Source organism: Gadus chalcogrammus, chromosome 11 (assembly GCF_026213295.1).
Source record: "Gadus chalcogrammus isolate NIFS_2021 chromosome 11, NIFS_Gcha_1.0, whole genome shotgun sequence".
NCBI lineage: Eukaryota > Metazoa > Chordata > Actinopteri > Gadiformes > Gadidae > Gadus > Gadus chalcogrammus.
The window spans coordinates 11,054,364-11,072,102 of record NC_079422.1 but is presented as its reverse complement, the minus strand read 5'-3'; the positions used below and the strand labels follow the sequence as shown (position 1 = coordinate 11,072,102).

Sequence of the window (17,739 nt, the reverse complement as noted above, 5' to 3'; positions counted from 1 at the left end):
GACGCAGAGGAAGGTGAAAAACGACAAGGGACCACATCGAGGTGGGATCCAGGGCAAGGGACAAGGGTGTGACATGACGTAGCGGACGGGCGGCTCCATCACGCTCGGTCACGTGCTAACGACCCCGCTCAGGCAGCTGGCACTCAGGGGCCGTGAGTGGGAGAGGAAGGGGGGAGGAGGAGATTCAGTGTGCAGCGCCGGAACATCTCTAAAGTCCTCCCGCTGCATGTCTGACACACTGGAGCACTCATAATGACTCAAATAAATAATACATGCTCGCGCCTTTCATCCGGAGCCAAGGCGCTTTGCATGTCGGGGAGACACACACTCATCACACAATCACACACGCGCACACACACACACACGCATTGAACATCCATCGTAAACAATCCGGCAGAGGAGAGAGATGACGGTGCAACACCGTCCTGTCGCCGGGGGAGCCTGGCAGCGCCCGGAGCAGTCAACAAGTCAGAGAGTCGGATCGATGGCGGGGAACTCCTCGACACCTGAGCTGCTGCGGCGGCGGCTGCGGCGGCGGCAGCGGCGTTGGCGGCGGGCTCGGGGGAGTGGACAGCCGTGTTGAAAGCTAATTCTAAACGCAAGCACACAAAAAGTCCCGGGCGCCTCGCAGGGCTCTTATTTAAGTGCAATCGTGTTTGACAAATTAGATTCAGACAGAAGCACGAGCGGCACTTCAGAAAGCCGGTGGAGCAGCGGGCTGGGTGCATTGGATATACGTCTGGAGAGAGATGCTTAATGCCTGAAGAAAGGAGGCAGGCAAACAGCATGGGGGGGGGGGAGAATAATGAGACATTTACATTTCGAGACATCAACATTTCGTCGAACATCTTGGTCGTAGAAATGGATGTAGTGGAGAAGCTGATGAAAATTCCAGGGCATAAAATTATCTTCTAAAAGCAATGTGCCTTGAATTACAGTTCGCAGTGGCAAGAACATCCTTCTACCTAAGGTAGAAATATATCTTCATGAACGCCTCAAACGAGGACAACTCGGTTTTATTATGAGTAAGATCGCAATCCCCTTTGAAGCTCGGCAGGAAGGAAGGAAGCAGGGAAATAATTAGACTGAATTCTGGGTAATATATGAGAATTCACTCCGACCCATTTGTCGTCATGTAGCGGGTGAAAAAAACACCGGAGTGGATGAAATTAAAGTCCTTAATCTTAAATGTAAGAACAAGTGTTTGGTTAGTCAAATGAGTGTGCAGGGATTGTGTTTCGGAGAACAGATGGGCTCGCACAAATCTTAGATAATATTTTTTTTTTTATGGGAAAAACACAACGTTCTGCTGCTTGTATAAATTTGACGGACTATCAAACCAAGCTGATAAAATATGAATATTTCCAACAAAACAAACCTTCAACAGAATAGTGGTGACATGAGCAGAAACAGATGAAACAAGCGGGCTGAATAGCAAACGGGCAGGAGTGGGCGCTTACCTGCATGGGGACGATCCGCTCAGAGGAGGCGGGCAGATTTATGGCAAACACGTGGTCCCTGGAAGCAAGTAAAACAAAATAAACATTAACATCCCTCTGCCTATACATTAGCCCCCCACGTCTTCTCCCACACATGGCCTCTCACACTAAGGTCTGACTCACTATTTATGCCGACAAAGTTTGGAGAGAGGTGTCCCAACTACGACGGACAAAAGAACAACGCCCGTTTTCCCAATACAATGACACAAAGTACCAATATGAATCACGTTGCAGCGTGAGCCAAGCACTTTGTCACACCCAGTCGGGGGAAAATATTAAGTCCATAGCTAATTGTATGCAGCACTTGGCAGAGAAAGTGTTGTTGGCGTTTGGGTCAGGGCCAGCCTTGCAGCAGAACGTATTTTACCCAAACAAAGTGATCGGAGCGGGTTGGTCTGCCTACCTTTTTGAGGCAATTAACCTGTGACCTTCTTAGAGAATAGCTTGATGCAATTTAGATGAGAGGTGTGCTGGAGGAACGTGTGGAGCTCCTGCCAGCATTTAAATGGCGACTGCAGGGAGCTGGTAAACAAAACCAGATGCACCACCAGGAGGTGACTGGCAGGCAAAGCGTACAAACAGTACTCTTCTAAAAGCGCCAGTTAAGCTGTGCACTTTTAGCTGTTCTTGAAGTGGCATAAAGTAGAAAACTCTAAGAGATAGAAGGATAAATATTGGGGAATATACCTGCAACCTTTAACTATTAACGAGTATCTTTCAACGACAATTTCCTGTTTTTGTTTGGGTTGGGTTTGTAGTGGCAGACACCTCTCTCTGATTGAGATGAGATTGTAACCAGTTGGCTCACTCCATCAGCAGGAGCACCAGTGGTGTTGGTGATGGGGGGGGAGGAGGAGTGGAAGGCTGACCTGGCAGCGATGTAGAGCATGTGGTTGATCCTCAGCATCCTCTGGAAGTCCAGCCCTAGGCGCACGGTGTCGTTGTCCGACATGAGGCCCTGGAAGCTGGGGTACAGGTAGGAACCTGAGGGCAGGGAGAGGAGATGAACAGACAGATTAATGTTCTGCAACAATTTAAGGCATGATGCTCAGTCTGAATAAAACGATTGAAATGATTGTCAAAGCTCTGTTGACATGCTGGGATTTATAGCCGTTTTTTGATTCAGGTGAATATTCGTTTATTCAACGTGTCAAACTCGGGGAATGAAAATAAGTATCTAAGCAACAGAGGCCGTTCAATACTATTAGTCAGTTTGATTACATCCAAAGTAATTAGAAAGAGGCCTGAATATTCCTGGTCAGTAATAATGTCTGCAAGAAAATGCAAATGACTAAACTCAAAAACTTGTGGAGACAGGTGCTTAAGAATCTCAAGAGCTAGAAAAAGAGATCTTCGGGTCACACAGCGTCATCTGAGTCAGCCCAAGCCTTGTCTGGGAACTCAGGCTAATGTTGGCTCATGGGTGGGTAGAAAAATAACCAAATGTCCTCCAAAGTTTCAAATAGAATTATGACATCACTAAAGGCATACCAATTTAAACAATTCAATTCTCATATGCCACAGCATTTCATAGTGAAGGAGACAGAACTGGGAAAGGATAAGGGAAATCAAAATGATTTAAGGAAAACAAAAACGACACATTTTTGCAGGAGGGACCCATGTTCAGTCATCTTGTTGTAATCTGTCCTGAATTTCGTGGTTAAATAAAACCCAAATGATATTAAAAGTACAAGAAATGTCTCAAGAGACAAGGGAGGCGAAAGACTGGCGGTGGATCAGAGGTTTCCTTGGAGAGGGCGGAGAGGATGAAGCAATGGCAGAGGAGCCATGGGAGCGAAGGAGGAGCGCTGATTTAAGGCCTGCTCTCGGTTGCACCATGTCCAGCTCACTAGTCTTTCTTTAGCCATATACATTTTTGGGGAAAAAGGTCTCATCAAATTTCAAATAAGTCAATATCAGTGGTCCAACATGGTACTATTATCTCTTTCCCCCTCATTTTAAATCAGATTCTCCACAAGAGTCTGAGTATCAACAACTCAACAATAAACACACAGAAACGTAACGCACTTAAACCGTCTGAAGTGCGCAGACCATGGGTCAAACGCAACATCTGAAAATAATACAAACCAATATGCTCCCTTTTGTTGTAGCACCTTTAACAACGTGCTTCACGCCAGAGCAGTACAGTAAAAAAGGGGTCACAGGACCTGAAACCCACATTCACGCCACTCAAATAGATTAAAAGGAAATAAGTATTCCATAACAGCAAAACATAAGCTGCAGACACTGAGATCTGATGCTTCAGCCGGGGAGAAAACCTGACGGGCACACTACGTGCCACCAGACTGCCTGCCACCAGACCGTCTGCCAGATCTAAGCTTCCCGGCTTAGTTGTTTAGAGTTTTATCTCAGAGAACTCAAGCAACTATTGAGCGGAAAAAAACACTGCTGCATAAAGTTCCCTCCAGCCTACGCTTTGACCGGCGCCGCCGCTTCTGCTGAATTAGCAATTCTTCAGCAGATAAATATGTGGCAATCTGAAATCTTAAGGCTATCTCCACGGAGAGAGTCCATTTCACCAGCCGCCCCGCTCGGCTCCACTGATTAAAGATTGAAAGTCGGAAAAAGACGGGCCGTGTAGGTTGGTGTACTTGGGGGCGGTTCTCATTGGAGCCGCTGGTGCTGGTGGTGTTTGTAAAGGTGGTGGTGGTGTGGTCAGCCTGAGTCGACTAAGCTGTGTTGGCACAAGGGACGTCTTGTAATTACTAGTCAGAGCTTCAAGCTCTCACGGTGCTGCTACAGGGCATAACTTTCTCCCCATTGGACAAACAGTACCTAATAATATACTATTGATATATTTATATATTGATGCCCATTAAAGCCCCACAATGTTTAGTTCTGGTCGACACAAGGAAACAGTTAAAGTTCCGGTGGCCGTAGTCCCTGAAATTTGCACCGTCATGATTGCTTTTGTACATTAAAAACCCTTCATGATTAATTTTGATATAGGACATGATTTCAGTTCAAGCCATCTATCTAACATATTGATCTGCTCATATGGCATCGTATCACATTACCCAAGTAGGGCACGGTACTATGATTTCACAGAGTGCTGGGTCAGACTCATCAGATGAGTTGATCCATTCACAACGCTCCCTGTTTGGACTGCTTTGCCAGGCGTTATGCAATACTTGTTGACACTACGATGACATAACATTCAACTGTATTTTGAATGGAACGTGTGGAACCAGCAGAGCAATGGTTCTAACCGTATAATGGGTAACACACCTTTAGGTCGAGAACACACCGCCCACTGGAACAAGCAGAGAGCCATCTGGGGCTCAGCCTCTGCCTTTAAACCTAAAGTCACAGTGTGTGAGACTGAGCCCCTCTCTGTGAGCAGACAAGGGACTAGAAGAATTTAACCCAATAACGTTTTCTATCCACTCTGACTGGCTGTGCAACTGTGTGATGGTAAATAGCGTATCTGGGCTGGCGTGAGGGGGAATGGTTCTGGGAGTTTCAACAGTGTGATTCTTATAAACAAAGAGAATGGTACTCGCCAGCATTTCTTTTTGTAGAATACATCAGGTGCAGGAAGGGATTTTACTGGCTACACTATTTAAATCACTACCAATCAGCATTGACTATAGATGTGTCCGGGTTATTTTAAGATAGGCACTGGTTTACATTAGTTTAAGCACCCTTATATTCTTCCTACTCGTCCTTATCATGCGTGACGTGGTCTCTCCCACCCGCTCTCTGATATGGGAGGGGTGATAATTAGCCATGGCACCATGATGTATTACCATATATAATGGGCGGGAGCAGAGAGCGTGGGGGCCTACTGCCGCCCTGTCACCTTCTGGAGCCAGGGGTAACGAATGGCTCTCATTACACCTGGGCCAGGGCGCCACATATAGCACTATTAGCCTGGCTATTTCTGCTAATGGCCGCCTTGCTCCTCTTCCAGATAGATCAATTACAGCGCGCGGGTCACGCGCTCTCCACCACCTCTTAAACCAATCAGGGGTCAATGCATTGGCAGACCGGGACCCCAACTGGGGACCCGGTAGCCAGTGATTGGCTACTGTAAGACAGTGTTTGTGCCATCCCGCCCAGATAAACCCTCCCCAAGGTTGCCTGATTGAAAGTGTACAAAGTGATTAAGGTCTAATTCAAATATCAGTTCAGAGTGTGCTCTCTGAACTTTTACCGTATCATACTCAACGCAGTAAGATCCAACTGCTAGAAAGAAATATATAAATTGGCCTGGTTTCACCCAACCGTTGCAGAAACCCCCCCCCCCCCCCCCCCAGATAATCTCCATGGCAACAGAGGGTCAGAGACTTACTCTCCCGCCCGACGATGCTGATTGGCTCCAGGTCCTGAGGGAAGGGCGTGGCTCCGCAGGTGAGCCGGGGTGAGACGGCGAGGGCGAAGGTGAGCGCCAGGGCGGCGGTCAGGAGGGAGGGGGGCGCGGCACGCTGCTGCCTCATGATGGCGGGGAGGAGGACGGCGTGCTGGGAACTCACCAGGAACACATGGCCCACAGCAGAACAGCCCCCACCTGGGGGATAGGAGAGAGCACAGAGGTTAGGCCTTTGCGAACGCTAGAAGAGGACGGCTTGTGTACTGCTGGATGTTCTGCCCTTTGGGCTGCCACTAAAATACATTTCGGTTTGATTGCATTTGATCTACAGTCTATTGATTGTCCTGAAGGATCGCAAAATGCTTTTGTGTTTTCTCTCTAGTTCTCTTTATAAAATGATCTGAAACACAGAAAAAATACATATTTCAGTTGCTGAAAAGTATAAGCATTAAAAGGTTTGGAACATTACAAATAGCAATTATTTGATAATCAAATCATAATGAATTAATTTCTTGTCTGCTGAAAATCAATTAATCCACAAATATATGGAGATATTTTGACTCAAATGTGTTTGCTTTGAACATAGAGGAATATTTACAACATTGTAAGGCATTAATTACAATGATATGCTGGAGTAATGAATGTTCGCAACAGCACACAAGGTAGCCTGCCTAGCTCTGATTAGCATGTAGTGCTTTATTTCAATGCAGCGATGTTATTGAGTGATGCTAGCTCTGTAAACAGACAGCAGACAGAAAGGGAGAGGAAAACACAGAAAGATAGTGAAGTGGAGAAAGAGAGAGGAGCGCGAGAAAAAAGAAGACTGATATAGAGAGAGGCAATCACAACAGGCTGCCAGTGAAGCCGGAAGGAAGGTGTAAACAGCAAAGGTAAGCCACAAGAGCCCAGCCACTGATACAGCTGTCTTACTAACTAACAAACTCTTGTCTTCCGCGGACGACCAGACAGAACCAGATGCCCTGTACTACCAAAGTCCACAGCTCACTCTGAACCCTGTCCTGAAAGAACCCTTTAGATTGACTCAAACCCTGCCCTGATAGAACCCTTTCTAGATAGACTTAAAACATACCCTGATTGAAGCCTTTCTAGATAGACTTAAAACATACCCTGATTGAAGCCTTTCAGATAGACTTAAACCCTGCCTGTAGCCGCTTGTACAATTGTGGTATATTGTTGACGTGCATGGTGTATTTTCATTTCCCCCCATCTGATTGTTAAGCCAGGGGACAGAGACAGCGACGGATGGACAGGTTGGCGATTAGCTGAAACATTGACACCGTTGACCTGTGTGTCCCCCGAAACACAACAACACCATACGCTCAGTGTCCTCCGCTTCTACAAAGCCACTCCGAGGTTTGGCTTCTCTTCCCCGTCGCAGGTTGACCTGGTTAAGCGAGATATAACCTGCCATGGATATTGATATGGGGCTGCTTCATTTATATTCCCCAGGGGATAAACCTGCATTTAGTGACGAGGTGGAGCAGAGCGGCACGGCGCGATAAATGGAGCGGACGCCGTGATCCACGCTCCTGTTTGTACCGTGAGATATAACTGCCCGTAAGGCGCGCCAGCGGTGATGTACGACGACACTAGAACTGATGGATTAGGTTAATATGCCGCGTTTGTGTTTTTTTGCTGTGCTTACCTAAAAAGCGGCAGGGCTTCTTAGATGGGACAAAAAACATCCGATAAAAATCTCCCGAGAAAAGGGGGGAACGCCTGGAAAATCCATTGTGTCTCACAGCTTCGCTCACCGTCTCCGATGCCACGGGAGATTACAGGGTTTAAGAGTGTGATAACGACAAATTTGTTTTGATTGAGTGCACTATGGTTTCTTTTCCTTGTAGATTAACTATATGCCAGCATCACCGAGCAAGCATATAAAAAGAGCTGTAAACAATCCTCCATCCGTCACAAATACTGCACGGGGAGTAAACAATATGCAAACAGCCTGGCCTAAATCGTGCCTATATCGGAGCAAACATGCGCTGAGAGGAGGCAGAGGTCAGTTATTGACAAGCTGTGGGGTACTTAGCAAAAGGAACGTTGCCAAGAGCATGTGAAAATTAGTCACGCACAGTGAGCTAACCGACCGCAGATCGTGTGCAAGACATTGAAACAAACATCAGCTCATGTTCCCACAACAAGCAGGGCCAGAGGTTAAGAGAGCACAATATCTTCAGAAGCATTAACACATCATTGATTCTTCATGTTCTTGTTGTTGTTGTTGATTTTCCTCTCAAAACCGTAAAACATCAAAATTTGGCTTATGATCAATTGCAGGATTGATCTCCGTTTGTTTGGGCACGGATGCAGGAAGCAGTCAAGAGTTTGAATCAGGGGCCTTAGGATATAATCCAACACCTATTTCCATACCAACATGCAAGATTTCATGGGATGCCTACTTGACAAACACATCGACTTCATAAGGACCAGTCCTCGATTGAACAATGCCTTCTGAATCATCGGTAAAACGTACAGGTCCTGGCTCTCTGGAGCTGTGTGATGGGTGAAATTAAAGCGGTTGTTTCTGTAGGGGCTGTACTTCTAAGCCTGTGCTGCATGGGAATGGGAATGGGGGGGGGGGGGGGGGCGGAGGGGAGATGTTGTGACGTTTCTGCCAGCTCCCAGAGGGGAGCCAGTTGAAAGGGAGCCGTCAGCATGAGGATGAAGGCTGGGTGACGTCGACGTAGGAAAAAAGGAGACCTAAATATAAATATACCATGCAGTCACACACTGCATGACGTCTGCTGCTTTAAGGCAGAAGCGTCGCTTTTTCATTACATGTTTAGCGCGAGATTGACGTGTTTCAGGCAAAACAGGAATATAACATGAATGAAAGTCGAAGATCTAACAGGAGATTTGAGAAAGACTATCAGGGAATGTGTTCCCCAGGTCTTTCAACAATCACCAGCTCAAAAGAACCAAAATACCCACCGTAAGTAGTTTATCAGCGCTGGGACTTCGCGAGCACACAGTACTGCGAGAAATGGCTTTATAAAAGCCTTTAGAGGTGAACCATCCAAGCGCGCAGCATTTGAAATCTCAGATGTGCTCTCAGAAGTCCTCACACCGTCGAGGCAGCGGTTCTCTATTAGCGAAGCCCTAACCTGTGTCCGCGTTTGGTTCAAAGGAACACCATTCATGTCCTGCAACCCATACCGGCTGCCGCCCGACGCTCCTTGACGGCTGGAACGCTAAATGACTTTGCACCGTCACAAACATGCCACACCCTGGCATCTTAAACACACAGCGATGCATCTCCCTCCGGGAATGCGGATCTTGTGATTGGTTCTTAATCTAACCCCGGCACTGACTCTAATCAGTTAATTGACCTTCCTGCATGGCATTGAGGGGTCTGATGGGCTGACAGCTGTCGAAGGATCATAAGCCTGTGTGCCGCTCGCTTATCCTGTACCACCACCACACACACTCTCTCTCTCTCTCTCTCTCTCCCCCCTGTACCGCCGCCCTTTCCCTTGCCCCCTGTCCCGGGTTCTGTATGTTTGGAACGAGGGCGGGGCGGTACTCCGAACACTTTTGTATTTAATGACGTGGACTGGGTAAGTCTTCTGGGATGCAGCGGGCTCCTCTGCGCAGGGTGGCTGGGGAACACGCGATTGATTAAGGTACATTCATTTTGATTAGCCGACGGCAGTCTTTTGTATGATAAGACGTCAACCCCGAGTGTCCTTGTTCATGAAAAACTCCCCCCCCCCCCCGAGGAAGCGCCACAGCGCAAATAAGACAATGAGGAAATAAACGTACCGCCGCGGGAAATACGTCTTGTCGTATGTTTGCCTTATGCAAACATGAGGCCATCGTCTCATCCATAGGAAACAATTGGGAGCCCGATCGTAGATACATTCTCCCTCGTAAACTTTTATGTCATTGTGCTTCATTTGGCTGGGGACCACTGCTCCATACAGAGAAAAAAAATGATACAATTAAAATCCTGAATGACAATTTTATCCTCAATCAACTGCGATGCTAGTGAAGCATCTGTCGGCTCTGGGGACATATTTCCTGCCACCTGCCGTCGGCAAAGAAAACACAGCGCAAAAACCTATTCCACCGCAAACCTTGCTAGTGTTTTAGGGCCAAGCAGGTGGTTTCAGAGAACCGAGTTGGATCAGAGTAATTTTAGACAGTGAGGGAGTGAAATGCCCCTCTGATCCAATCATTCTTCTGTGTGCTCAGGATATGTGATCTGCTTGGCTCCTGGCGAAGTAGAAGGTCCCACCCACCACTCTCCCATTATACTCATGGTGTATATTTATATAAGCCCATATCAACTCCATGGTCTCCTCTATCACTTTGAAAGCGATTAGCCACATTACCCTCTGCTCTCGACAGACCATTAGCTGTTAGCTTTCTCGGCCGGGCTCCATCAAATTGTTATGGCGATCGCGGTGTCCTCATATTTTTATGGATGAGGTGTGTCTTTACAGAAAATGGCAAGCAGTTCACCGTTCTCCCTTAAGCTCCTGCTAGTATGACATGTCGTACTATTGACATTTCCCGTACGCGCCCGTGACCTACTGAAAACCTTCTGAATACGTTGACTATTCTGCACAGCAGCAACACAGTGACGACAGCACTTTTGTGTGTTTAGTAACATAACTCATGCTGAGTAACAATGAAAACCTCTCGGAATCCATTGAAAACGAAATGATTCACTTCCGCCTCTAAAAGTTCTTTCAAGTAAGAAAATGGTTCAATAATAACTGAGGTTCACAATGACATTACACTACTTTTACCTTAAAACACATTGACCTGCAAAAACAATTCCATGGGACCTTGATTTGAGGCAGGGGGAAAAACAACCCCATGATGTGAATGGAGCTCGGCAGCACAATAGCGCTTGTTGTCCAGGCAGGGTCTAGTAGTCCATATCAGGCCGTGTTCTCAATGATCCATCCAGGGGCCAGTATCTGCCCACAGTCTCATGACTCGAGTCACATGCTGCTCCATCAAGCCCACAGCCCTGGACGTTCATGAACATCACATCTGCCCTCCGAGCGTTTCAGAAGAACACCTACGTTTTCCAAGGAGCTTCCCCCCCGCGGCACATGTTGTGTATTCATTGGAAGCTATCGGAAGTTTCAGAGTAACTGTGGAACATACTTGTTAAAGGACTCATCTCCCTAGAACCACCACCCCCCCCCCCCCCCCCCCCGCCCCCCTGGGGGACGTCGGTGGTCCCTGAGTGACCCCCTCAGACTGGGGAATCTCCACTAATTGGATTTCCAATGGCTAACCAGGCCGACGTCGTCTGGGAAATTGGAATTGGGATCAGAGATCATTGGGTAATAATTGGGAAGAGGCCCCCACAGGATATAGGGAAGATTTCGCCGGGCTTGTTCTCAGAAGGGAGTCTTGTGCTGCTGCAAATGAGTTCATCCTTCTGTAGTCAAAGAGAGCAGCCAATTAGGGGGGTCTGTGGAGAGTGCTTCCACGAGATGACTGTTGGTCACCGGGAACACTCGCCTGCAGGCTTTCCACCGCCATGTTTTTATAGCTGATAGAGGTACAGATTGGTAAGGTCAGACCACTCCACTCTCAGTTCACAATCTGATATCAGTGGGCTTAGCAATAAGGCTTATTTTTTTCTTGCCTTTGTAAAAAAAAGAGCTTCATTCAAAAGTTATTGCCAACAGCAAGATTGAATGGCCAAATAAGGTTTAGAACCTGTAAGGGCAATACGCTGAATATTTTTCTCCAACATAGTTAATTTAACTGATTAGTGGGATGCCATTCTAAGGTGTTTGACCCCCAGGTGAAAGGATCTGAGTTTGATTCCCATGTCCCCAGCCTGCCTGTCGGCGTCCTTGATCAAGAACCTCCACTAAACTCAAAGCAGGATGAATAAATAATAAATTATAAAGCTATTAAACGTAAGTATATGATGGAGCAAGGATATAATTAAATGTCACCGCGTTAGGAAAGTCGACCGTAGGGTTCAGAGCTGTTTCAGACGGTTGTCTCTTCACTTTCCCGTCGGCCTGACAAGATCTGAGAAATTAAATGTCATCCGTCTTCATGACGCCAAGGAAGAAGGAGAAGAACATGTCAGGGAGCGGAGACGGAAACTCAGGGAGGATCCTGAGTGCCAAAAACAAAAGGGGCTCCTGGGGGACATTGTGACAACATTTTAGTCCATTAGCATCTGGGGTCATAGACGAGTAAAGTGAGGCTCCGTGTCTCATAGCAGGAGGAGAAAATCAATGGTCCCAGCAGTCTCTTAGTCCTGAGATTAGTATGTCAGACGACTAGTGTCAGTATAAAGAAGTCTCATTCTGCCCCTTTTTTTTCCTTGATGCGAGGAGAAGGCAGGGTGGCGTTGGGGGAATAAAATGTGTTCAATGAAATGTCAGGAGAGGTTAGGACCTCCCCTTGTCCCCCATGCCACTCATGCTGCTCCCGGGGGGGGGGGGGGGGGGGGGGGGGGGGGGCTGGCTGCTCACTTCTCATTGGCCCAACAAGTAGAGACAAAGTGAAGTGGTCCCACTCAGGCTAACCACCCCCCCCCCCCCCCAGTATCAAACTGCCCTACTGAACCTTGGTGGAGGACCTCCCAGGGTCTCACCTTCATGCGAGTAGCACCCAAGTTGAACAAGAGTCAACAAGATGGGTGGGAAAAAAAGGCTCTCTGCGCTGCACTGATACCATACACTTAACTTCCTCAGCCGAAGAGGGTCAGAGATGTCTGCTGAAAAGAGCGCCCTGTATACCAACAAGAGCCAGGTGTGGTGAATGAATCCCTGCTGTGGATTTGGGTATCCGTGCGTGTGCCTCGGTGCCATGGTCGTAAGAAGGCCAGCCGCCCCACTGACACGGGGGCAGAGTTTGTGAGACGTCACAATTAAAAAGGGTCAAATGTAAGATGTTGGCAACGGTCTAAATTGGTTGGGCAAATCGATGTGGAGAAAACGCTGCGGGGGTCATCGATCGTCTTTCTGTCTTCTTGAGGAGAAAAAAGCAGCAGACGGCCGTCAGTGGGAGAGGGATCACTCATACGCTAATGGTGTCCTCTCCATTTGTCTGCCAGGAGTTAATTATTCAGATTCATCTTCAGAAGAGGGCCCATAACTCAGGTTAAAACCCTGCCCATCCCCCCATGGTTCAATCAAGGTCAACTTTCAAGCCCAAGGGTGTCTTTCTCTTAGCTAGTCCGTGCAATGAGTTTCACCCTGGGTCACCGCAATCAAACTCACGTTGAACAAAGAAAAATGATCCAACAATCCCGTTGTTATTATGACAGTCATTAGCATAATGGCCTCTTCCACGGACACGACACAGTCCAACTTTTTGGTGCCATTATCCTGCTTATCAATAATTCAGATTATTGACAAACACTACCTGAACCCTGTATTGACAGAAACCCAACCACTGGTAACCGCCGCAAGGCCACCATAACTGGATCCCCCCCCGAGGTTACCTCTGGGAGACACCACGCAAGGGCGGGAAAGCAGAGAGCCTCTTGGTGTCGGTGTTGTCTGTATTTGGGAGAGAGTGGAAGAGGGAGGGAGAGAGAGAGAGAGGGAGGGAGAGAGGGGCGAAAAAGAATGAAAGCCAAAAAGAAAAAAACTAAGAAAAAAACAAAAGAAGCAAACAAAGAAAGAAACCCCAAAACAAAAGCAAAGAAACAAAGAGAGGGAGCGACAAAGCGTCTGTGTTGGTCTTGTGATTCTATTTATACCTATCTATTTCAGGGGCTTTGAGCCAGACGCCAGCGGGAGCCAAAGTCATCCAATGCCCCGGCCGACCGATATCGACTGAACACGGATCCCTCAGGGTTCGTCAGTGGCGGCTGGGAAAGTGCTCGGCTCTCCTAATATTAGAAATGCTCAAGGATCACCCAAGGAACTAAACCAAGCAGTCCCAGAGCCACAAATGAACACAAACAATTCCCTGTCTTGCATGAAATGATTTCACCGTGGCTTTATAATAATCTGTACAAGCCCTGTAATAAAATCAGGAAGGGGAGCGGGGATTGGCATTAGTACATTGGTGCATTGCACTTATACTGTACAATTCTAATTGCGTTATTATGGACCCACTGTTTGAAACTCAGGACTTTGCCCTCTCTCTGCAGCCTTACAATACACACCACAAGTTGCTGCAGTAGCTACATGCCACAATGTACAACCATTGATGCCATAGCTCAGTGTAATAGACCTGTTGGCTGAAACGGTCAGGGAGACAATGCCAATCCCATTTACATCCGCTATTGAGGTTTAACACCCTTTTTGAAACATTTAAGGTGTAGCTGCAAGCCAGAAAATGATGATTGGATTCTAACTCCTCTTTGTGAAACTCTTAATTAGAAATGGTTTGATAGGTCAGTTACCCAAAATGATGATGTATATCACTTGTTTTGCATACACAGACCCGTTTCCTCTTTTATTTGACCCAGGAACAATGTCAGCTTGATTTTCTCGAGGCCGCCCAATCATAGTGATCCTCAAAAAGTCTGCAGTCCCTGTCTTCCCTCGAGCCATAACTGATTTGATAATTGGGACAACAATTGCACATAATGATAACAATTTTATACGGTCACTTTGAATGCAATTAAGGGGGACCAGATTGTCATCTTCAAGGTTTTAAAAAGGGATGCCACATTTAGATATATTATTAATGAAACAAATCATTTCAAGTAAGTTTAAGGGGTAATTTAAAAGCTAAACAACACTACCACCCACACACTCACCCCTCTCACACTCGGAGCGGCGCAACCGACAACAGCAGAGGCAAGGGGAGCGGGGGTTTTGCTAACACCTGCTGATTAGATTTGCCGGGTAGCTTGTGTAGGTGAAAGCTGGCCCCGCCGCAGACCTATCTAATCATGCCGCTGTGATTGGGGCCCGGCCGATGGGTTCCTAGGGGGGGCCTGCGCTCGCTAAGACAGCGGTCTGCTGCCGGGGCAGAATAAGACAGCAGCCGCCCTAAAATAAACCCTGGGCGCCGGGAGAGGGAGATAAAAGCCCAGCTGAAAGCATCCCCACGCGGCCCGGCTAACTGGAAGAGCCACGCCGATTAAACGGCCCTGTTTGGTTCCGTGCGAGGCGGGTTAACCGCTGCGGTCGGACGTTAATAATGATATTCATCGCGGCTGCCAGAGAATGTGTGCGAGTACTCGCCCCGTAATCTTATCTGTGCTGTACAAGAGTACAATACAGTTGAATAAACGTATTGACCAGAACTACAAGGCACACTTTTGTGCTCCACACTGAGGGGGCACCAAGTCAAGAGTCAAATGAAAGGCAAAAAAACTGTGTTTCTAGAACAGCTATTCAGAACATTCTTCTCCCACAGTAAGACAATTATAGAAACACACACACAAACACCCATATAGACCCACACACACACAAAAACACACACATACACACGCAACAAATAAACAAAAACGCAGACACACAAGCGGAGAAAATTGTAACAGATTATTTTTATAAGAATAATAATATATAATATAATAATAATATAATAAGCATTTTTATCCTGCCATTGTTAAACAACCAGCCTGACTCCTGGTCAGTGTATGGAGACAGTGTCCTCAGAGGCTCCTCCAGCTCGCAATAAAAAGCCCCACTGTTTTGTCCTCCAGTCCCCTGTGAGGAAGCCTCAGCTGTAGGGCTTTGGTGCGGAGGTGGTGGGGGGGGTGGTGGTGGTGGAGGGCCGTGTTAGGGGGATGACACTGAGGGAGGGAGATCCATATAATAAGAGGAGCTCTTTTGATCTCCAGATTCACCCCCCCTCCGGAACCAATTAGCCCTCTGAACTGTAAGCACTTCAAATTCTTCCATTTCTCAGTTGTTGAAAGACCGCCACCATGAATTATCAATCCTGTAGGACTTTGGTTCCTTTTCAGATATGATGAAACCAAGCAGGGAGATTTCTTTTGCATTATTCTTCCATTATTCGCGTGCAGGAAATTCACAAAAGGAGTGAGATATGCAACACCCTGGGATAATTGTATTATTTTTTCTACACTCCTGCTCACTGCTCACTTTGTGAAATGAAAAGAAAAAATATTTCGCTGGTTTAATGGAGAGTTGTTTAGTGTTAACTAAAGCGTAACTAACAATTGCGAGTGTGAGACCGAAGGGCTCCATCTGTTTGTTTCACCCTGGGAGACGCACCGGGCTCGGGGACCAACAAGAGGCAGATAAATCGCCACAGAAGCTCTGCTTCTTCCATTTTCATCCTTTTTTTTTTTTTCATTTTCTTCTGTCAACACAATCACACAACTGCCATCAGGCACATCTATCCGGGGCACGCGATCTCCATGAGACAATGAGGAGAATGGAGGAGACAGATGGAACATTCCCAAGTACATTTGCCGCATTTGCGGCAAACCCTGAGAATAAAACTGAAAAAGGGGCTTTTATAAGTAAGTGACTCTATTTTATTTTTTTCTTTCCTGCTCTTTCTCGCCAGCCATACGGTGACTGTAGATGGGGAGCGATATAAAGCATGTTTACAAGCGTGGCTTTCAGGAAGGTGGGGGACGGGGGGATCTGGGGGAGCACCCCTTCTGAAGATAATAGCATCATCACAGCCCGTGCATTCTCGCTGTTCCCGGCTAGATTAAACGCTGCATCATTCTTTCCCGGACCACCATCGTTTCCACGGATTCTCTACGTCCAGACTGTCAGCCCACGTCCTCTGAAACCATAGTTCACTACGCCCAACGACTTCTTCCCCCCGCCGTCGCCCGTATCCCCGCGGGCACAGAGATCCCGCTTCACAGACGTGGGCGAGCAGGGTTATCAGGGCAACGCTGCCCTCCAGGGCGGGCCTCCTTCCCTCCCCCGCCCGGAGCCTCTGCTGATCTCACCATCATTACCGCCCGTCTCCCTCTGATGACATCACCCAGACACATTAAAAGGGCCCGGAGGCGCGTCGTTTATGTCATATTACTGCCGTGCCATCCATCTCACCTCCAGCCCCCACAGCCCCGCCTCCCACTCCCCCCACCCCGCAAACACCAGTCTGCAGCCACGGGCGGGTCCTTATACCGTACAGAACCTTGTACCTCGGCCCCTTCCTCGTCTGCCTGGGGCCATGTCGTGTCCGACTTGAGCAGCGTTAAAATCTACCTGGTCGGACAGAGGTGCCCCCCCCCCCTCCAGGACACCGCGCAAATGTGATGGAGAAAGGCATGGGAGTGGAACTGAGGAGGAGGAGGAGGAGGAGGAGGAGGAGGAGGAGGAGGAGGAGGAGGAGTAGGAGGATGAGGAGGAGGAGGAGGAGGAGGAGGAGGAGGAGGAGGATGTGACGGCGTCTTGCGGCTCGCTGGTCTGGAATCGGCCAGACAATCAATTCCAGCACTCAGTGACGGACTGTCAGCTCCACCATCAACAACCATAAACATCACGCGCCGCTTTTAAGAGGCCCAGCGGTGACACCGGACAAACATACTATCATTACCGTGAAAGTCACACGGATAACACCGCTGTGGCCCAGGCTGTACGCACCGTGAACTAAATTCATTTCAAGCCGGCAAACTTCAATTCACAGAAAGAGGTCTCCTGACATTAAGCGTGGAACATTGAGTTTCTATGGAAACCCCCACACTCCTTGATCGCCCTTCAGACGGTGGGAGGGGGGGGGGGGGGGGGGGGGGGGGGGGACTTTCCCTGACTCTGTGCGGCCCGAGAAGGACTCAACTCTGGAGGTTTTCATTTGTTCCTCTCCCAGGCCTCTAATGGGTCTGAGCAGCGAGGCAGAGGCCAGGTCCTGGAGGAGATAATGGAGAGATCCGCTGGCACCTGGAGGAGGATAAGCTCCCAGCAGCTGGCTCATCCGAGGCCGCTCCGAGGGGCCTCTAATTGGGGCTCAAATGAAGTTTAGCTCCTTCGACCCTGTAGCATCAGGGGTGCA

At 48.0% G+C, this 17,739-nt stretch overlaps 1 protein-coding gene across 3 annotated transcripts in view; it reads right to left on the bottom strand.

The window, feature by feature from the left end:
• The window catches only part of sema6e (sema domain, transmembrane domain (TM), and cytoplasmic domain, (semaphorin) 6E), a 123,979-nt gene that overhangs the window by 44,551 nt on the left and 61,689 nt on the right, over positions 1 to 17,739 (bottom strand). For all 3 annotated transcript variants that reach the window (XM_056603028.1, XM_056603030.1, XM_056603029.1), the window contains 3 exons: positions 5,815 to 6,030; positions 2,369 to 2,483; positions 1,461 to 1,518 (listed from right to left, as the gene is read on the bottom strand). In XM_056603028.1, coding sequence (XP_056459003.1) covers positions 1,461 to 1,518; positions 2,369 to 2,483; positions 5,815 to 5,959 — 318 coding nt within the window. In that variant the 5' untranslated portion in view covers positions 5,960 to 6,030. The remainder of the gene's footprint in view (positions 1 to 1,460; positions 1,519 to 2,368; positions 2,484 to 5,814; positions 6,031 to 17,739) is intronic.